Here is a 16,019-nt window from a genome sequence, read left to right as displayed (position 1 = left end):
GGCAGCAGCAATTGGCTCAGAAGTGACTCGGAGTTGCTATGGGCTGAGACCGGCCCCTCTGGCACCTAACAGCATTATTGTTGGTGGAGACTGCCCTGGTTGTTAGGAGGCCTCTTGGTGACAGGAGCCCTTGGCGCTTGGCTTCTAACTGCAAGTTGGCAGTTGGGGCCCCGCCAGCAATAGCAGGACATGGAGGAGACTTGGTGGCTGGCTTCCATAAAGAGGGCCGGGTGTCTCAGAGTGAATTCCAAACCATAGCCACCCGATGTGAGCGAGTAGATGAGTTCTGTCGGCTGCGGTAGGCTGTGATCTTTATGGGGTGGGCGAAAGCCCTGCCGGTGCAGCAGTGAAGAGCTCAGATGCTAACCATAAGGTCAGTGGTTCGAATCCACCAGCTGCTGCTCGGGGGAGAAAGCTGTGGCAGGCTGCTCCTGCTGAGGACGACTGCTTAGCGACACCACCAGACGGTTCAGCTCCATCCTCTGGGACTGATAATGAACCTGAACCAACTTGACGGCAGGGGGTTGGTTTGGATGGAAGAACCGGACAAAGGAGGCCCAGTGGTACCATCTTTATGGGAGTCGAGAGCCTCCTCTTTCTCCCTCATAGTGGCTGGTGGTTTCAAATTGCTCACCTGTGGAGCATCCCACTGTAGAACCACTATGCCACTAGTGCTCACTGCCCTTGAATCAGTCAGTGCTGACTCAGACGGATGCTGCAGGAGCCCTGGTGGCCTAGTGGAGGATGCATCGGGCTGTCAGAGTCACCGGCCTCTGGCAATTATCGCAGGTATCAACCAGCCTCACAGCAGGAGAACAGACTTGGTCCAACTTGCAAAAGCCCACAGTTCCTGCCTCAGTAAGTTTGAACCAAGAGAAGGCTCAGAAGACCCACCGTGGCCTGTTGATAACAAGAAGCAGGAGCCCCTGCTCGAAAGAGCAAGACAGCTCTTATCAGGGAAATTTAATCTAAGTACTCAAGGCATTCAAATTGATACTGGAGTTATTCAGTTATGAGGTAAAGCCCCACACTGGAATTAAACCAGAGATTATTAAGAACAGTACTTGGGGTCTGCCACCTGAAAGAACTATAGGACGTTCATTAAGAAGGCCCAACCTAAATTGTCATGGTGTTCAGATGGTTACTGGAATTATCGATCAGGGTTATGAAGAAGAAATTAGGGCAGTGATACAATTTGATATACCATGGTTTATAAAGGAAGATTGTTTAAGCCAAATTTTGCTTTCTTGCATTTCTAGAATTAAAGTTTATGCCTACCAGGAAAGAGTACTTAAGAAGCCTGACCACCCTTTAAATCAAGGGGCCTTTTGGATGCTGTTGTGGAGAAACAACAACTCCCCCACATGGAACTAGAAATGGAAGGGAAAAGGGTCCCTGGTGGCCCAGAGGGTTACTCTGACATTGGGCTGCTAAACTCAAGGTCAGCGTTTTGAAACCAGTTGATGCTTCATGGGAGAATGATGAGGATTTCTGCCCCCATAAAGAGTTACAGCCTTGGAAACCCACAGGGGCAGTTCTACCCTGCCCTATAGTGTTGCTATGAGTCGGAATCACTTGGTGGCAGAGCATTTGAGTGGTGTCCTAGGAGCCCTGGTGACATAGTGGGCTACTATCCACAAGGCCAGCAGTTCAAAACCACCAGCTGAGGGACAAAGACGAGGCTTTCTACTCCTGTAAAGAGTTACAGTCTTGGAAACCCACAGGGCCCATCCTACTCTGTCCTGGGGGGCCGTTATGAGTTGGGGAAGGTTCAATAGCAGCAAGTTTGTTGGCTTGCTTTTGAGTGGTGCCACGGCTGTGCACGGTGCTTGGTTTGGTAGCTGCTGCTACCAAAAGATCAGGTAGGTAGGCAGGTCGAACACCCCAAGCCCCTCATGAGGAAAAGTCAAAAGCCAACCTTGGCTCTCTGCTCCCATCATCGTCAGCCTAGGAAAGCCTCTGGGACGGTCCCCTCTGTCACATGAGTAAGATGGATGTCACTGGAGGTGGAATTGACTAGACGGCACCTCACAAGCCATTGCCATGGCTGGATAGACACATCAACAACAGAGTGCCCGATGGAGTCTCCTGGGTGGACAGTTAACACGTAAGGCTGTGAGCTGTAAGGCTGGAAGTTCGAGTCCACAAGGAGGTGGCTGGGAAGAAAGGCCGGGGGGTGTACTTTGAAAAAGGTCATTGTCTGATAATCCCCTGGGGCACAGGTCTTCTCTGACATGCACATGGCCAGCTGGAGTGAAAATCAACTTGAACCAACAGCTGGCTGTTGTTGTAAGAGTGTGTGTCTGTGTCCACTGCTGCCCGTGGGCGTGTCTACGTATGGAGCACCTACTGTGTGTCAGCCCATGACCTCTGGGATGTCACTGGAGGAACTTGGCTGCTGACTGAAAGGTGGGTGGTTCTATCCGGCCAGCCGCTCAAAGGGAGGGCGGTGTGGCAATTCTGCTTCCGTCAAGGTTTATCGCCGAATGATTACATGAATAACAAGGTATACAAGAAATCATTTTAAAATCGAATGTGGTGGTAATAATTGTACAACTCTTCTTGATATGACTGAACTATTGGATTGTCTGATGTGTGGGTGAAGAGCCAGTAGAAGTGGAACAAAAGATTGACAGCCTGGGACACCTGACGAGGGCAGTTCTACTCTGTCCTAAGCGAGTGGATTCCACATTGGGTGGGAATTGACTGGAAGGCACTGGGTCTGGTGGTCGTGTACATTTTGCTTCGGTAGGAACATTGCCAAATATTCTCCCAAAGAGGTTGAGTCCATGTACACACCCCTCCCTCACACACACAGCCCATATACCTGCTCTTGAAACCTATGTCCATCTGTCTAAAAGGGAAACATTTTCACTCCTGTCAAGAGAAAGCTGGTGTCAAGAGGGACTCACACATTCTGCACGGTCATTGAGGGTGATTCCAGAAATGGACACCGTGAGAGAGAGACACATGTCGCTGCATTCTAACTTGGAGCCAGAGGCATGTTTTGAAAGGGGGCTCAGCACCATGAAGGTCTATCAGCCCCACACCGGGCCCTTCTCCCGAAGGCCGTCAGAAGGCACAAAAGAATGTTGTCAGCTGCTGTTGGGTTGGTCCCAACTCTTGACGATGCCGCATGTGCAGGACAGCTTGTGGAGCTGCTCCTTGGCCATGACCTTCAGAAAGATGTTCACCAGCCAGTCCTGCCTTTCAGATAGGACAGATAGGCTCCTGAGGAGTGGTAATTTAAAGGGACCGCGCTTACATGGAGTATGGAACCAGTGAGCGCGCGAGTGTATTCTCTAACAGGCTTATACAACCATCAGTCATGCAAGCCACGTCATACACAAACGTACAGGAAGGGCGGATACTGGAGGCATACACAATAGGAAGGGGAGGTACTAGAGTTAAGATGGCGGGTTAACTTTGGTCATCCCGGAGCTGGCTTGACCTTAGCTGTCTCTGAGCTCTTCTCCAGGGGAACAGTCTATGATCAGTATCAGAACGAGTGGGATTACTTAGGGTGGGGCGGACAATAGGGTCTGATTGCTCTCATGGCAGACAACCTTCAGGCAGATTACCTTCAAGCATAGCTAACACAACCATGTGCGTGCAAGCAGCCCCTTAAGATTGGCTTCATTACAGGGACGTGGCGGGGAATAACTTTTACCTAGAAGAATGTGACTGGGATTCATCCCCCGACTCACGAGCATGAAGGGCTCCCTCCACCAGTCTCCGCCTCCCACACCCCTTCATTCTGAGCGTAGAGAACTTGTCCGCATGCCCTCTCTTCCCAGGTTCTCTGTTTCCCACACCAGGGCACCTCTGGGTGTTCCCATAACTGCAACCTTTAGGCCAGTGTTGTTCCTTGTCCCCTTGAAGCTTACTCATGGTGCCCCAGTCCACTCAGCACAGAACAGCTTAGCGGGAACCTTTCAAGGCGGCGACTTTTTGGAGGCCAGATTGTCAGGTCTGTTTTAGGAAGTGAGTTTGAACTGCCAGCCTTTCAGCTAGAAGTTGACTGAGTCTCCGTTTGCAGCCTCCAGGCACCCCTGACCCGTGCCGAGTGAGTGACATCCCCCGTGTGCACACGCCACATTTCCTGTTTCCACTCATCCCTCGGTGCACACTTGGGTGGTTTCCACCTTTGGGCTGTTGTGAATAGCACTGCAGTGAATGTGAGGGGTACCCCGCAAAAAACAACTGAATTTTTTCCTCCCAAAGCTAGGTATTTAAATTTTTTTTACCAAACAACCTTGTCATCTTCAAAGTACTCTCCTTTACACTTAATACATCTGTCAAATCTGCGATTCCACTCTTGGAAACGTTTTTTCTAACCCATCTGTTTGATGGCTGACAGCACTTCCGTTTGTTCCTCGCCTCTTGCACTTCATCGGATCACTGTACTTTCATGTCCCTCTGCTTTGGAGGAAACAAAAAGAAGTCCCACAGAGGGTGAGTCAGGTTCGTGGGGCAAGAGAGGAATGTTGTGTTGTTGTGTTTTTTTTGCCAAAAACGGGCACACTGAGATGGCTGAGTGAGCAGGTGCCTTGCTGTGGTGGCAAACCCAGTCCCCCATCAGCCACAAGTCAGGCCTTTTTTGTCGCACACTGGTACACAATCTTTTCAGAACCTCTAAACAGAAATTTTGATTTACGTCTGACCTGGTGAAACGAACTCCAAATGCACTACAGGTGACATTTTTGTCTGTTCAGGACATTGGTGGACGTCCAGAACGAGGTTTGTCATCAATCGACATTTCACCTCTTTTGAAATGAGAAAACCACTCGTACACTTGAGTTCTTCCCATAGCACCGTCCTTGTATGCTCTATTCAACATCACAACCGTTTCTGTGGCATTTTTCCCGGGCAGGAAACAAAATCTCACAGCCACATGCTGTTCTCGTAAGCAAAACTGCTTTTATGAAAAAATTCACTGTGACCAGAGAGAACCTTTGCAGGTGACACCACTGGGTTCACTAACTCAGAGCAAATTGCTAAAATGTGTGCTACAAAAGCACTGCTCCGCCCAGCACAATTCGGGTTTTTTTTGGGGTACGCCATCATATGTCATGGAGAGGTATTGTGGAATGTGTTCAGAGTCCTAGCAACAGCCAGACATCCTCTCACCGCTACGTTCAAACCCATTGTTGCAGCCACTATGGATGGCCTTCCTGTTTTTCACTAACTCTGTTCTACAAAGTCCTTCCAAGGACTGGCCTCTCCTGGTAACAGGCCCAAAGTATGTGAGAGAAAGAAGTCTCCCATCTTCGCTTCTAAGGAGCATCCTGGTTGTAAAGATGAACCTGTATTTCTTTTGGATCCTGTCCTTAATGATTATTATTTTCCCCCCAACAGTTTTATTGGCACACATTTACATATCATACAATTGAATAGTTCAATCGTCCAATCACCTCAAGGGGAGTTGTAACATCAGCACCACATCCATCTTAGAGCCTCCCCCCAACGGCCCCCACCCCATGGCTAAATCGCCCCCAAACTGAGTTGTACAATCAACGACCAGTTCTAGAGCTCCCTCCTCCCCTCCGTCTTCATGATTTATTCCCGAAATCCCCTTTCCCTCCCTACGGCCCATCCCCCACCCCTCCATCTCCTATAACCCCGTGTGTGTCCAGTGTCATTAGGCATCCACTCCTGCTGGGCCTCACCACTGGGAAACCCAACAGAAAACCCAACAGAAAATGATAAAAAGGGCACTAAGGTGGTAAGGATAAAATCAGATTAGTAGAAAGACCAAAACATACAATTCACGTGTGAGAGGCAGAAGGCCCCCATGAACGTTCCAAACAGACGCTGTAATGTATTTGTTCACGGCCTGTTGTTTTCTCCCCTGGATCAGAAGTCCCACGGGGACAGACAAATGCTTGTGGGATGACTAAAGTAAGTGTCTGTCAGCCCGCAGGTTCCACATCCTGTGCCCAGGGCACCAGTCGGGACCCTGGAGCCGGAGGAGGGGGAGTCAGCAAGAGGCTTTGGTCTGCCCCCCGCGGCCCTCTTGGAAGCCCCACCTCTGGGAGACATGCAGAGCCTCAAGGCCGAGCAGCTGCGGGGCCTGCTGGAGCCCGAGCGCGCCACGACGCTGCTGCCTCGCGAGAGCCGCACCTGGGAGAAGCAGGCCCACCCCACCTTCACCCGGGACTGGGAGGCCGTGGATGTCGGGGCCAGCAGCTTGGACAGCGATGAGCGAGGTGAGGGCCCTGGGTCCCGCAGGAGCTGGGGGGACACGTCTCCGAGGAGCTCAGGGGAGGATTTAGCATTCGTTCCTTCACTCATTCACTCCACAGATACTTAGGGAACGCAGAGTGGTGGCAGCACTGCCCGCTGACACGTGGGCAGTTTGAACCCGGCTGCCACTCCTGCAGACAAGGACGCTCGAGAAAGATTCGGCAGCCGGCTTCTCTAAGCATAGTCAGCCTTGAACCCCTTTAGGGACAGCCCTACTCTGCCCTCCAGGCCTGCTAGAGACAGCACCTACTCCACAGCAGTGCGCGTTTTGTCCCGTTTGGGTGGCAGTCACAAGAGCCCTGGTTGGGTTGCTCAGTGAACTATAGTGGTCAAACCCACCCTAGCAGGTCCCGGGGAGAAAAGTCCTGGTAATTCGTTCCTGCAGAGAAGAAAGCATAGGAGACCTCTCGGTTCAGACCTACCCTGCCTTATACGGTCATTGTGAACAATAACCACACGTGGCTACCCGTGTCTCCGCATCTACTGTTGCAGTAACTGGAATGGCCCAAATGGGGGCACTGTACGAACAGAAATGTAGTTTCTCACAGTTCAGGAGGCTAGAACTCCGCATTCAGGGTGCTTGCTCTAACCCAGTGGTCCTCAACCTTCTTAATGCTGCGACCCTTTAATACAGTTCCTCCTGTGGTGGTGACCCCCAACCATAAGATTATTTTCATTGCTACTTCATCACTGTCGTTTTGCTGTTATGCATCGTCGTGTAAATATCTGATCTGCAGGATGTATTTTCATTGTTACAAATTGAACACCATGAAAACATAGTGAAGAATCACAAAAACAGTATGTCATTATGTATTGTGAAATATTTATTTCTAATGACAAATCAATGAAATTTTGTCTTGAAGCATGGTGTAGCATGGGTAACAGTCTTATTATAACAACAGTAAACTACATTGCTACATTTTGGGACAGTATGCTTAAAAAACCAACGTCTTGGTTCCTAAGACCATTGGAAATGTGTTTTCCGATGGTCTTAGGCGACTCCTGTGGAAGGGTCGTTCAACCCCCAAAGGGGTCGCGACCCACAGGTTGAGAACCCCTGCTCGAGGCGCAGCTCATGTGCTCCCTGTTGGTTGTGGGGGCAAGGCCTTTGTCTCTTTCAGCGCCCATTCCTGAGATCTGCAAGTGGTATTTATCGCACACCCCATTTATACTTGCTCGCATCCATGTCTTCCCGGTACCTGTTCCTAATCTACCCTCTCTTTTGTCTCTTTAGTCTTCTGTTGTGTTTCCATTTGGTGAACGTTTGCACCGTTCATTGGGTGCCCTTGTCACCCCTGCTGTATGGGTTGTCCCGTGGCCTTGCCTATGATGTTCACGGTGTGCCAGAACTCTCCTGGTTTCCATCCTGTTTTGTTCTGTTTCCCACTGAGCCAGCTTCCCTGTGACCTCCTTGCCTTCTCCCCTTTGCTTTTGGGCCAGTGCTGGGCCCCTATAGTCCACTGTTGAAGGGACGCATGACTCAGGGCCAGTGCGGTTTGTGGCATAAGCCCATCTAGTGCATGTCTGTGGGTGACCTCTGGCTTGTTTTCCATTTTAGATTTCAAAGGATATCTTAGGGATTCCTTTAGCCTCTGCTCTAGTGGTTCTCAACCTGTGGGTCTCGACCTCTTCACAGGGGTGGCCTAAGACTATTGGAAAACACATATTTCCGATGGTCTTAGGAACTGAGACACTGCTCCTCTAGCCGTCTGCAGGCGGGTCTATCCACATGCAGATATGCCCACCTACGAGGACCCGGCATGAAGACTGTTACCCATGCGACACCATGCTTTATGACACAATTTCATTGATTTGTCATCAGAATGAAATATTTCACCATCTATAATGACGTACTGTTTTTGTGATTCATCACTATGCGCTCATGATGTTCAATTTGTAACAATGAAAATACATCCTGCAGATCAGATATTTACATGACAATTCTTAACAATAGCAAAATGACAGTGATGAAGTAGCAACGAAAATAATGTTATGGTTGGGGGGTCACCACCACATGAGGAACTGTACGAAAGGGTGGCAGCATGAGGAAGATTGAGAACCACTGCTCTACTCAGTCCAGGAGGTTTGTTTGTTTGTTTATGTCTTTATTTATGAATGAGTGAATGAATGTGAATGAATGACTTTGAGTTCTGGTCAACATTTGTCTCCCATCCTCTCCGGGACTTTCTATTACAGCGTGACAGGTAGCTACAGTCAGTCACTCGTTTTCTACAGTCAGTCACTCGTTTTCTAGTGTCAAGTGTGAAGAGGCCCTGGCTCATGTGGGCTACTCATCCTTGGGCCAGCTTCTTCCTCTTGCCTTTGGTTTCCTTCATTCTCTTTCACTCCTGAGGAGTAGAGACCGGTCCTTGTCCTCTCCGATGGCCCATCACAAGCTTTTAAGAACCCAGAAAAGGACATAGACCATGAACTTTGTGTACCATGTGGTACCAATGCGCTGTTTCCCCAGAAGTCTATGGTGAAGAGCCTTCAATCCCAGTAAACCAAGCCTTTTGAGATACTTGGCTATGTCTGGGAAGTACCTGTGTCTGGACTACTGGACTGGCCATTTCACAAGGGATCAGATGGCACAGCACACCAGGTGACCCGTTATAAGTCAACTGTCCAGGTCGTAGAGAAACAGCACCAGGATTCAGGTTGATTTATTTATCAATTCTCTCAGCTGTACTCGAACCACATGGGCCAGAGTGGCATGGGGGTAAGATAGGATGCTAGCCAGAAAGAGGTAGGATGCCAGGCAGAAAGAGCAAGAGGTGCCCACTCTCCACCCACTGCCATCCTAGCTACTCACGTCTCCTTTCCCCTTCCACACCCGTCTCCACGCAGACCTGTCTTCACAAGAGGCCGCCCTCTCCCAGGACTGGAGCTCAATGGATGAGGACGATGAGTCAGAAGACTCTCAGGTCAGTTGGGGTTCCTCTCTTCATTCATCAAATGTTGCATCCTGCATGGCTCAGGGGCTCCTGGATGTTTCCCCTGGATGCACGGAATGTTCCTGCCCCACAGCAGGCTGAGGAGGGAGGAGAGCCCCAAGTGGTTTCCCACTGGGAACAGGATGCCTTCCTGTGGTAGCCAGGCACAGAGGAGAGTGTGTCTGTGTGCTGTGTGTGCCTAGGAGGTGGGTGCCCAGCGAGAGGAGCAGAAGACATTCTGCTGGAACCACGAAAGATGTGGAGAAGTGATGTGGGGGAAAGTATGGAGGAGGTTTTAGTGTGTGTGTGTGTGTGTGTCTGTGTGTGTGTGGTAGGGGGTGGTATTAGGATATCAGAGAGCCCTGGTGTTGCTGTGGGCTCTGTGTTGGATCGCTAGCCTCAAGGTTTAAACCTACCAGTTGCTCTGTAGGAGGACGGCGGTGAAGACTGACAGTGTTGGGGACCCTCTTATCGGCCCGTGGGAGTTAGCATCAATCCCTTTTCGGTATTAGAATATCAAGGAACCGTAGTGGCACATCGGTGAAGCACACCGGTGGCTAATAAGAAGGTTAGTGATTTGAACTTGGTGGAGAAAAGACTTGCCTATCTTCTCCCTACACTTAACCCCAACCCCGCTAGGGAATCATTTGGGGCTGTTTGACCCCATCATATAGAATCTCCGGGAGACAGAATCAACTGAATGGTTCTCCACAACAGGCAGGCTATCTGTCTGGGATGTGTACAGTTGAAGAAGACGTGTACGTCAGTTAGCGGGCCCAGAGAGAGATGGGGTCAAGAAATGTGTGCGTGCCGGTATGTGTGTTTGGAGGCCATTAGAGGATGGATGGGATTTAAACGTGCGAGACCTTAAATGTATTCATGACATGTTGAAATGCCCCTTAGATGGACCATGAGTCTGAAACTTCCTACGATAGTTCATAGGAAGGAGCCCAGGTGGTGTGCTACATGCTAGGTTGCTAATTTCGAGGTCAGCGATTCAAAACCATCTACTGTAGCGGTTGTCAACCTGTGGATTGCGATCCCTTTGGGGGCCGAACGACCCATTCACAGGGGTCTCCAAAGACCATATTTCCGATGGTCTTAGGAACCGAGACACCACTCCTCTAACCATCTGCAGGCGAGTCCACCCACATGCAGATATGCCCACATATGGGGTCATCATAACATGAGGAACTGTATGAAAGGGTTGCGGCATGCGGAAGGTTGAGAACCACTGCTCTACTGCTTCTTGGGAGAAAGACGAAGCTTTCTCTTCCCATAAAGAGTTAAGAGTCTCAGAAACCTACTACAGGGCAGTTCTACCCTGGATGGCTGGATGGCTGTGAGTTAATGAGTTTGACCGAAAAATTAGCCTCAGTGCCAACCAGAATGTCAGTGGTTGGATCCCATCACCTGAGTCTTGGGACAGAAATATGGCAGTCTTGGAAACCCTAGGGGGCAGGTCTACTCTGCTACGTAGGATCCGTTTTCAGTCGTTAGGAATGTTGCTTACTTTTGTATAGGAGTATTTATCTTATATCCAGCCACTGGATTATAATATAGGGATTTCTATTCAGCTAGCTTTTCCGTAGATACACCTTCTAATTCCCAGTTTCCTGTAAATAGCAACAGGGACCATTTTCTTCCCAATACTTATACTCCCCCCCCACCCCCTTTCTCTCTCTTTCTGTTTCAGGGCTTTGTGGAGTGGTCAAAGGCCCCACAGCAGACGACCATAGTCTTGGTAGTGTGTGTGCTGTTTTTGTTCCTGGTTTTAACAGGGATGCCTATGATGTTCCACATTTAACCGTGAACGGTGGCTGTTGTTTTGAAACAGATGCTGCCCTGTGTCTGTTAAGGAAGCAGCCTGGTGACAACAATTGGCAATGAGTATGGAATCTTATCAAATGCCTTTCAAGCACCGTCCCGATGATTTGTTTGTTTTTGTCAGGTTTGTCTCGGCACTCACTCTGTTGCTGTGAGGTTTACCACGACTGTATCTCATCTGACTTAGGGCCTTATGGGCTCAGAATGATATTATTATCATTTTTTTTAATACTGTGGAAAGAGAAACCAGCCCAGGGGGTGCATGCAGTAGGGCAAGCGTTATTGGGCTGCTAACCACAGGTAGGTGGTTCAAACCCACCAGCTGGTCTCAGGAAACAAGATGAGGCCGTCTGCTCTCATACAGATCCACCCTCTCGGAAACCCTCTGTCCTATTGGCTTGCTATGAGACAACATCGCCTCAATGGTGGTGGGCTTTGTTTTTTGAGACAGGAAAGTGAGAGGTGTCGGACGTAGCAAACTGGAAGCTGCATCCTGACCAGCGAAGGTGAGAAAAATGTGCCCCGCAGGATGGGTGAAGTTTGGTGGTAGGTTTCCTAACATCAAATCATCTTTTCACTAGCACACCAGCCTTTCCACGTGCTGAGGTCTGTTCTTGGATCGTTTGTGTACGTTTACCTCTGTCTTCAACATAGCTTCTGGTCTCTAGGTTCACACGTGAGATTGGTGCTATCTTTGTCAAATTCTGGTGTCCGGGATAAGTTTGTGTCAGTGGCGGATGTGAGTGATGTTCACTCCCTTTTACTTTTGGACTTGTTTCTGTCGAATGACAGGTATCAATTTCTTGACATTGTACAAGAATTCACTAGTAAAGCAATTCGGTCCTGCAGCCACGGAGGGGAAGTTTCAGCTAATTCTTGGGCAGCTTTCTCTTTCTTTCAGTATTATCATTCCATTGAGACTCTACTTCATGAATTTATTTTTTTTTTAATCATCTGCAATTTTCCTTTACCCCATAGAATTCTTGGTTAACTCCACAGAGCATTTCAGATGAATTATGCATCTCTTATTTTAGCATTCAACAGAATTATCTCTATCTGTTCTATCCCTGTTCTCCTTTTACCTACTGTTTGTGGGTTACACGTTAGTAGATTTTCCAAAGGTTTATAGAGATAACTACTTTTTCCCAAAGAGACAACACTGAAGTTTACTTATATCCATTATTTATCTCATTTGCAATTTAGTGATTTTCCTTTAATTTGTACTCTGTTTGTTTCTGGTTGTTTTCATCCCTTGTCTCGGTGTTTAAGTTGAATGCTGAATTTAATTATATTGTCTTTTTTTTAAAAGAATATTTGGTATGATAATATGCTTAATGAAATAAATGTACTTCTGGTTATAGCTCTGGTCACATCTTAGAGTTTGATACTTAACTTTATTCTTTATGTTGTTATCTAAGAATCCTATGGCAGCGTTTTAGAAACGTGCTTTAAAACCTAGTGATTGGGTTCCTGTTTCGTTTTAAAAATAGTTTATCTGTCTTCTTCTACTGCACTGTAAACAGAGAATGTTGGTCTATACTTTGCTTTCAAAATTCTTTTAAAAGATGTTATTGTGGCCTGGAAAATACACTTATATTTTGATAAATGTTTCACAAACATTTAAGATGGATATGTATTCTGTCTGTAACTGTCAGAACTCTAAGTGTCTGTTATTAGCAATGTCTTATCAATTATATTATTGAGACTCAAGCATTATTTAATTTTGACCTATGCTCTCTGTGAACAACAACAATAGGGCTATGTGTAAATCTGCTACTATGCTTGTGTTTATCAGTATATTTTTATCACCTTTGCTTCTTATGCTCAGCAGCTGTGTAGTGTGAGACATGTAAGTGCAGTATTGCTGTCTTCACCAATTAAATACATGTAAACACCAGGCGCAGTACCAGGCATACAGTAGGCACTCAAATAAACATTAGTTAACACCGGATTCTGAATCGTTTGTCAAATATAAAATGATTTTTTTAACCGAATTAATTCTTTGCCTTACATTTTATGTTGTCTAATATGGGTTGATATTACCATTCTGCCCTTCAAATATCTGTGCCTCTATATATCTAGAGCTATGTAGCTGTCTAAGGAGCCCTGGTGGCGCTCTCGAGGAATCCTGGTGGCTGGTGTCGTGGTTATTTGTTGGGCTTCGATCCATAAGGTCAGCAGTTCAAAGCCACCAGCTGCTCAGTAGCAGAAAGACAGGGCCCTCTACTCCCGGAAGCAGTTACAGGGCAGTTCTTTGACCCTGTGCTATCGGGTTGCTGTGAGCCAGCATCTGCTTGGCAGAGTTGAGGTTGAGGTATTGGGTGCTCTCGCTGTTGGGTAAGCACCAGACTGCTAACCATGAAGGGCGGGGGTTCAAATCCACCAGCAGCAGCTTGGGAGAGGGATGAAGCAATCCTGCCCGGCTAGAGTTCGGCAGCCGGAACCCCGCGCAGCACTGCGGTGAGTCTGAACGGACTCGATGACGGTGTGCTTTGCTCGTCTGTCAGTTCACATAGCTACCTGTAAGGTTCCTCTCAAGAAGCGTTGCAATTTGAACCTCCAGGTCGGCAGTTCAAATCAACCAGTCCCACGGAAGAAAGAGGCCTGCGCGCGCCCGTCACAGCCCACAGTCTCTGGAAGCTCTAGGGAGCAGTTCTTCTCTGCCCTTTAGTGTGGCTAGGAATTGGACTTAACGTGAAGAAAGTGGTGGTGGCGTGGGGGGTGGGGTGGGAGCGGGGTGTGTGTGCCAACGTCAAGGTTGGAGGTTTGAACCCAACCATGGTGGGAAAAAGGCCAGGCAGGAACACTCCGCGGAGCAGTTCTACTCTGCGAACACCAGGGGCCGCCCGTCCACCCCGTCCAAAGCAGCCGGGTGGTCGGTCCAGCCTGCAGGGTTAAGTTTCCGGAGGCCAGAGATCGCTCTGTCCGTGTTTCCCACCATGGGGTGCTTGACATGGATACAATGAAGGAAGGAAGCAATGAAGGAAGACCCAAGGAAATAGGTAGGTATACTATCTGGGGGAATGTGGTCAAGAAACGCGAGGACAGATCACCTGGCAAATGTGGCGCATCTAAAACGATTAGAAAATAACTGGGGCGCTCCTCTGACCGCGTGGCCTGCGCTTGTCCTGTGGCTGCCGACATGCGCGGGTCTGGGGAAGTCCCGCTTTGGCATCCCTGGCGCTGAGGGTGGGTGGTGGCTGCACACTGCCCCCAGGGGGACTTCAACATGCTTCCTGGCTGCAGGGGGTCACCCAGGCTGGCGGGCTGGCTGGTGCACGTCACGTGGCTTTTCCAAATGGCATCTCTACAGTCCTAGCAGTCCAGAGCCAAGGTGTTTTCCAAAAGGAAAGGAGGAAGCAAGAGTATGAACACCCACGCCGGAGGTCCTGGGCTCCGATCCTGACTGGGGGGAAAGTAGGCAGAGAAGACTTAATAAGAGAGGGAGAGGGGAACCCCACTCCCGAGAAGGAGAGGCTGATTCCATCCCTGGGAAGTCGCCAGGAGATACCAGCTCACGAGAGACATGGTTAGTGAGAAGGGGTTCTCTTCCTCAGTGGTGCTTGGGGTGGGGGGCCGGATGGTACTGCAGGCTGGGCTGGGGAAGAGGGGCTGAGGTGTGCCTCCCAGGAAGACTCCCGATCCCAGTCAGCTTATAGGATCCTTCAATTCTCACCCCTCCCTCAGGATGTAAAGCGGCCTGTCCCTTCCTCCAATTGGACATATCGGATCCATCCGTTTTTTAAAAGCTGTCATCTGGACGGAACATTTACAGAGAAAATTGGTTTTCCACGGAAACATTCATACTAGTGCCTTCCTGTGACATTGTTTGTAATCCCCACCTTCCCACATCCTCCCCGTGCTGCCGATTTTTCCATCCAACCTCCTCGCCTATCCCTTCCTGCAGTCTAAGCTCTCTCCTGGTGCAAATGCCTCCCCTTTGCTCTCCTGTGCCTGATTGTTCTCAGGCGTGAGTACCTTCCTGGTGTTCCTGTTCATCGATGGGCTAAAAGTTGAGCTACCGGGTCAGTTTGGTTCCAGATTGAAGGGTGTCCAAGGGCCACAGTCCCCAGGGTTCTTTCTGCCTGTCTCTAGCAGGCCAGTCGAGCTAATCTTTTAAAATGATTTTGAGTTTCCCCTCACATTTTTTCCTCCAGGACTTCCTGCTGTGGCCCCTTTCAGCACAGTCAGCTGTGGTCTCTGGACACCATCTGGTCTCAGGGTTGTGGCGGCAGGAGCGTGGATTCAGCGATTTTGCTGTGAGTTATCTCTGACTCCCGAGAACCCCCTCCACCCCGTGTGCCGCTAAACAAGGGGTTGCCTGGCTCTGTGCCATCTTCCCAGTTATTCCTAAACTCACTGCGGGGAGCGCTGTGTATGGTGAGGAAGACCCAAGGAAATAAATAGCTACGTATGCTTTTCTGGGAGATGTGCCCAGGGGAAAAAAAGTGTCACATCATCTGGCAAATATGACAGATCTAAAATGATGAGAAAATAACCGGGGTGCTCCTCTGACCGCGTGGCCTGTGCTTGTCCTGAGGCTGGTCTGGTGAAGTCCCATTTTTGCACCCTGGCTTCGGGGGTGGGTGGCTGCACACTGCCACCAGGGGGCGACTTCAGCATGCTTCCCGGTGGAGCTGCAGGGAGTTACCCAGGCTGGCGGGCTGGCTGGTGCTTGTTTACTTTGCTTTTCCAAGTCATCTGTCTGTTATCCGCTTTCTCTATATTCCTAACAGTCTGAAAACACTGGATTTTAAAACGTCAGTCTTTTTCTCAGGGCTCATTCCAGACTCAGGGCAGACTAACCCGCCAAGCCCTCCATCTCTCCTACTGTGCATATGAATTTTAAATTGAAGTATTGAATATAGGTGACGTGGTGATTGGTTCAATACCCCATTTGAATCAAACTGCAGTCTGACTTTGCAACTCTTGATTTTGCTGAAAAGACAAGCCGGTCTTTTTGTCAAGGTTTAGTTTCTTGTAAAGCAAAGAGGGACTTCTGACTTGGGTGAG

At 49.0% G+C, this 16,019-nt stretch overlaps 1 protein-coding gene across 1 annotated transcript in view; it reads left to right on the top strand.

Moving 5' to 3' along the window:
• Positions 1-12,955, top strand: part of SMIM17 (small integral membrane protein 17) — a 29,177-nt gene extending 16,222 nt beyond the window's left edge. Inside the window, exons 3-5 of the mRNA XM_004715654.2 lie at positions 5,917-6,209; positions 9,094-9,170; positions 10,876-12,955. Of these exons, the coding sequence (XP_004715711.2) occupies positions 5,917-6,209; positions 9,094-9,170; positions 10,876-10,986 (481 nt within the window). The 3' untranslated portion in view covers positions 10,987-12,955. The remainder of the gene's footprint in view (positions 1-5,916; positions 6,210-9,093; positions 9,171-10,875) is intronic.
• The last annotated feature ends 3,064 nt before the right edge of the window (positions 12,956-16,019 follow it).

Source organism: Echinops telfairi, unplaced genomic scaffold (genome assembly GCF_000313985.2).
Source record: "Echinops telfairi isolate 266 unplaced genomic scaffold, ASM31398v2 ScPeMD7_655;HRSCAF=1070, whole genome shotgun sequence".
NCBI lineage: Eukaryota > Metazoa > Chordata > Mammalia > Afrosoricida > Tenrecidae > Echinops > Echinops telfairi.
This window is presented reverse-complemented; position numbering and strand designations above follow the sequence as displayed.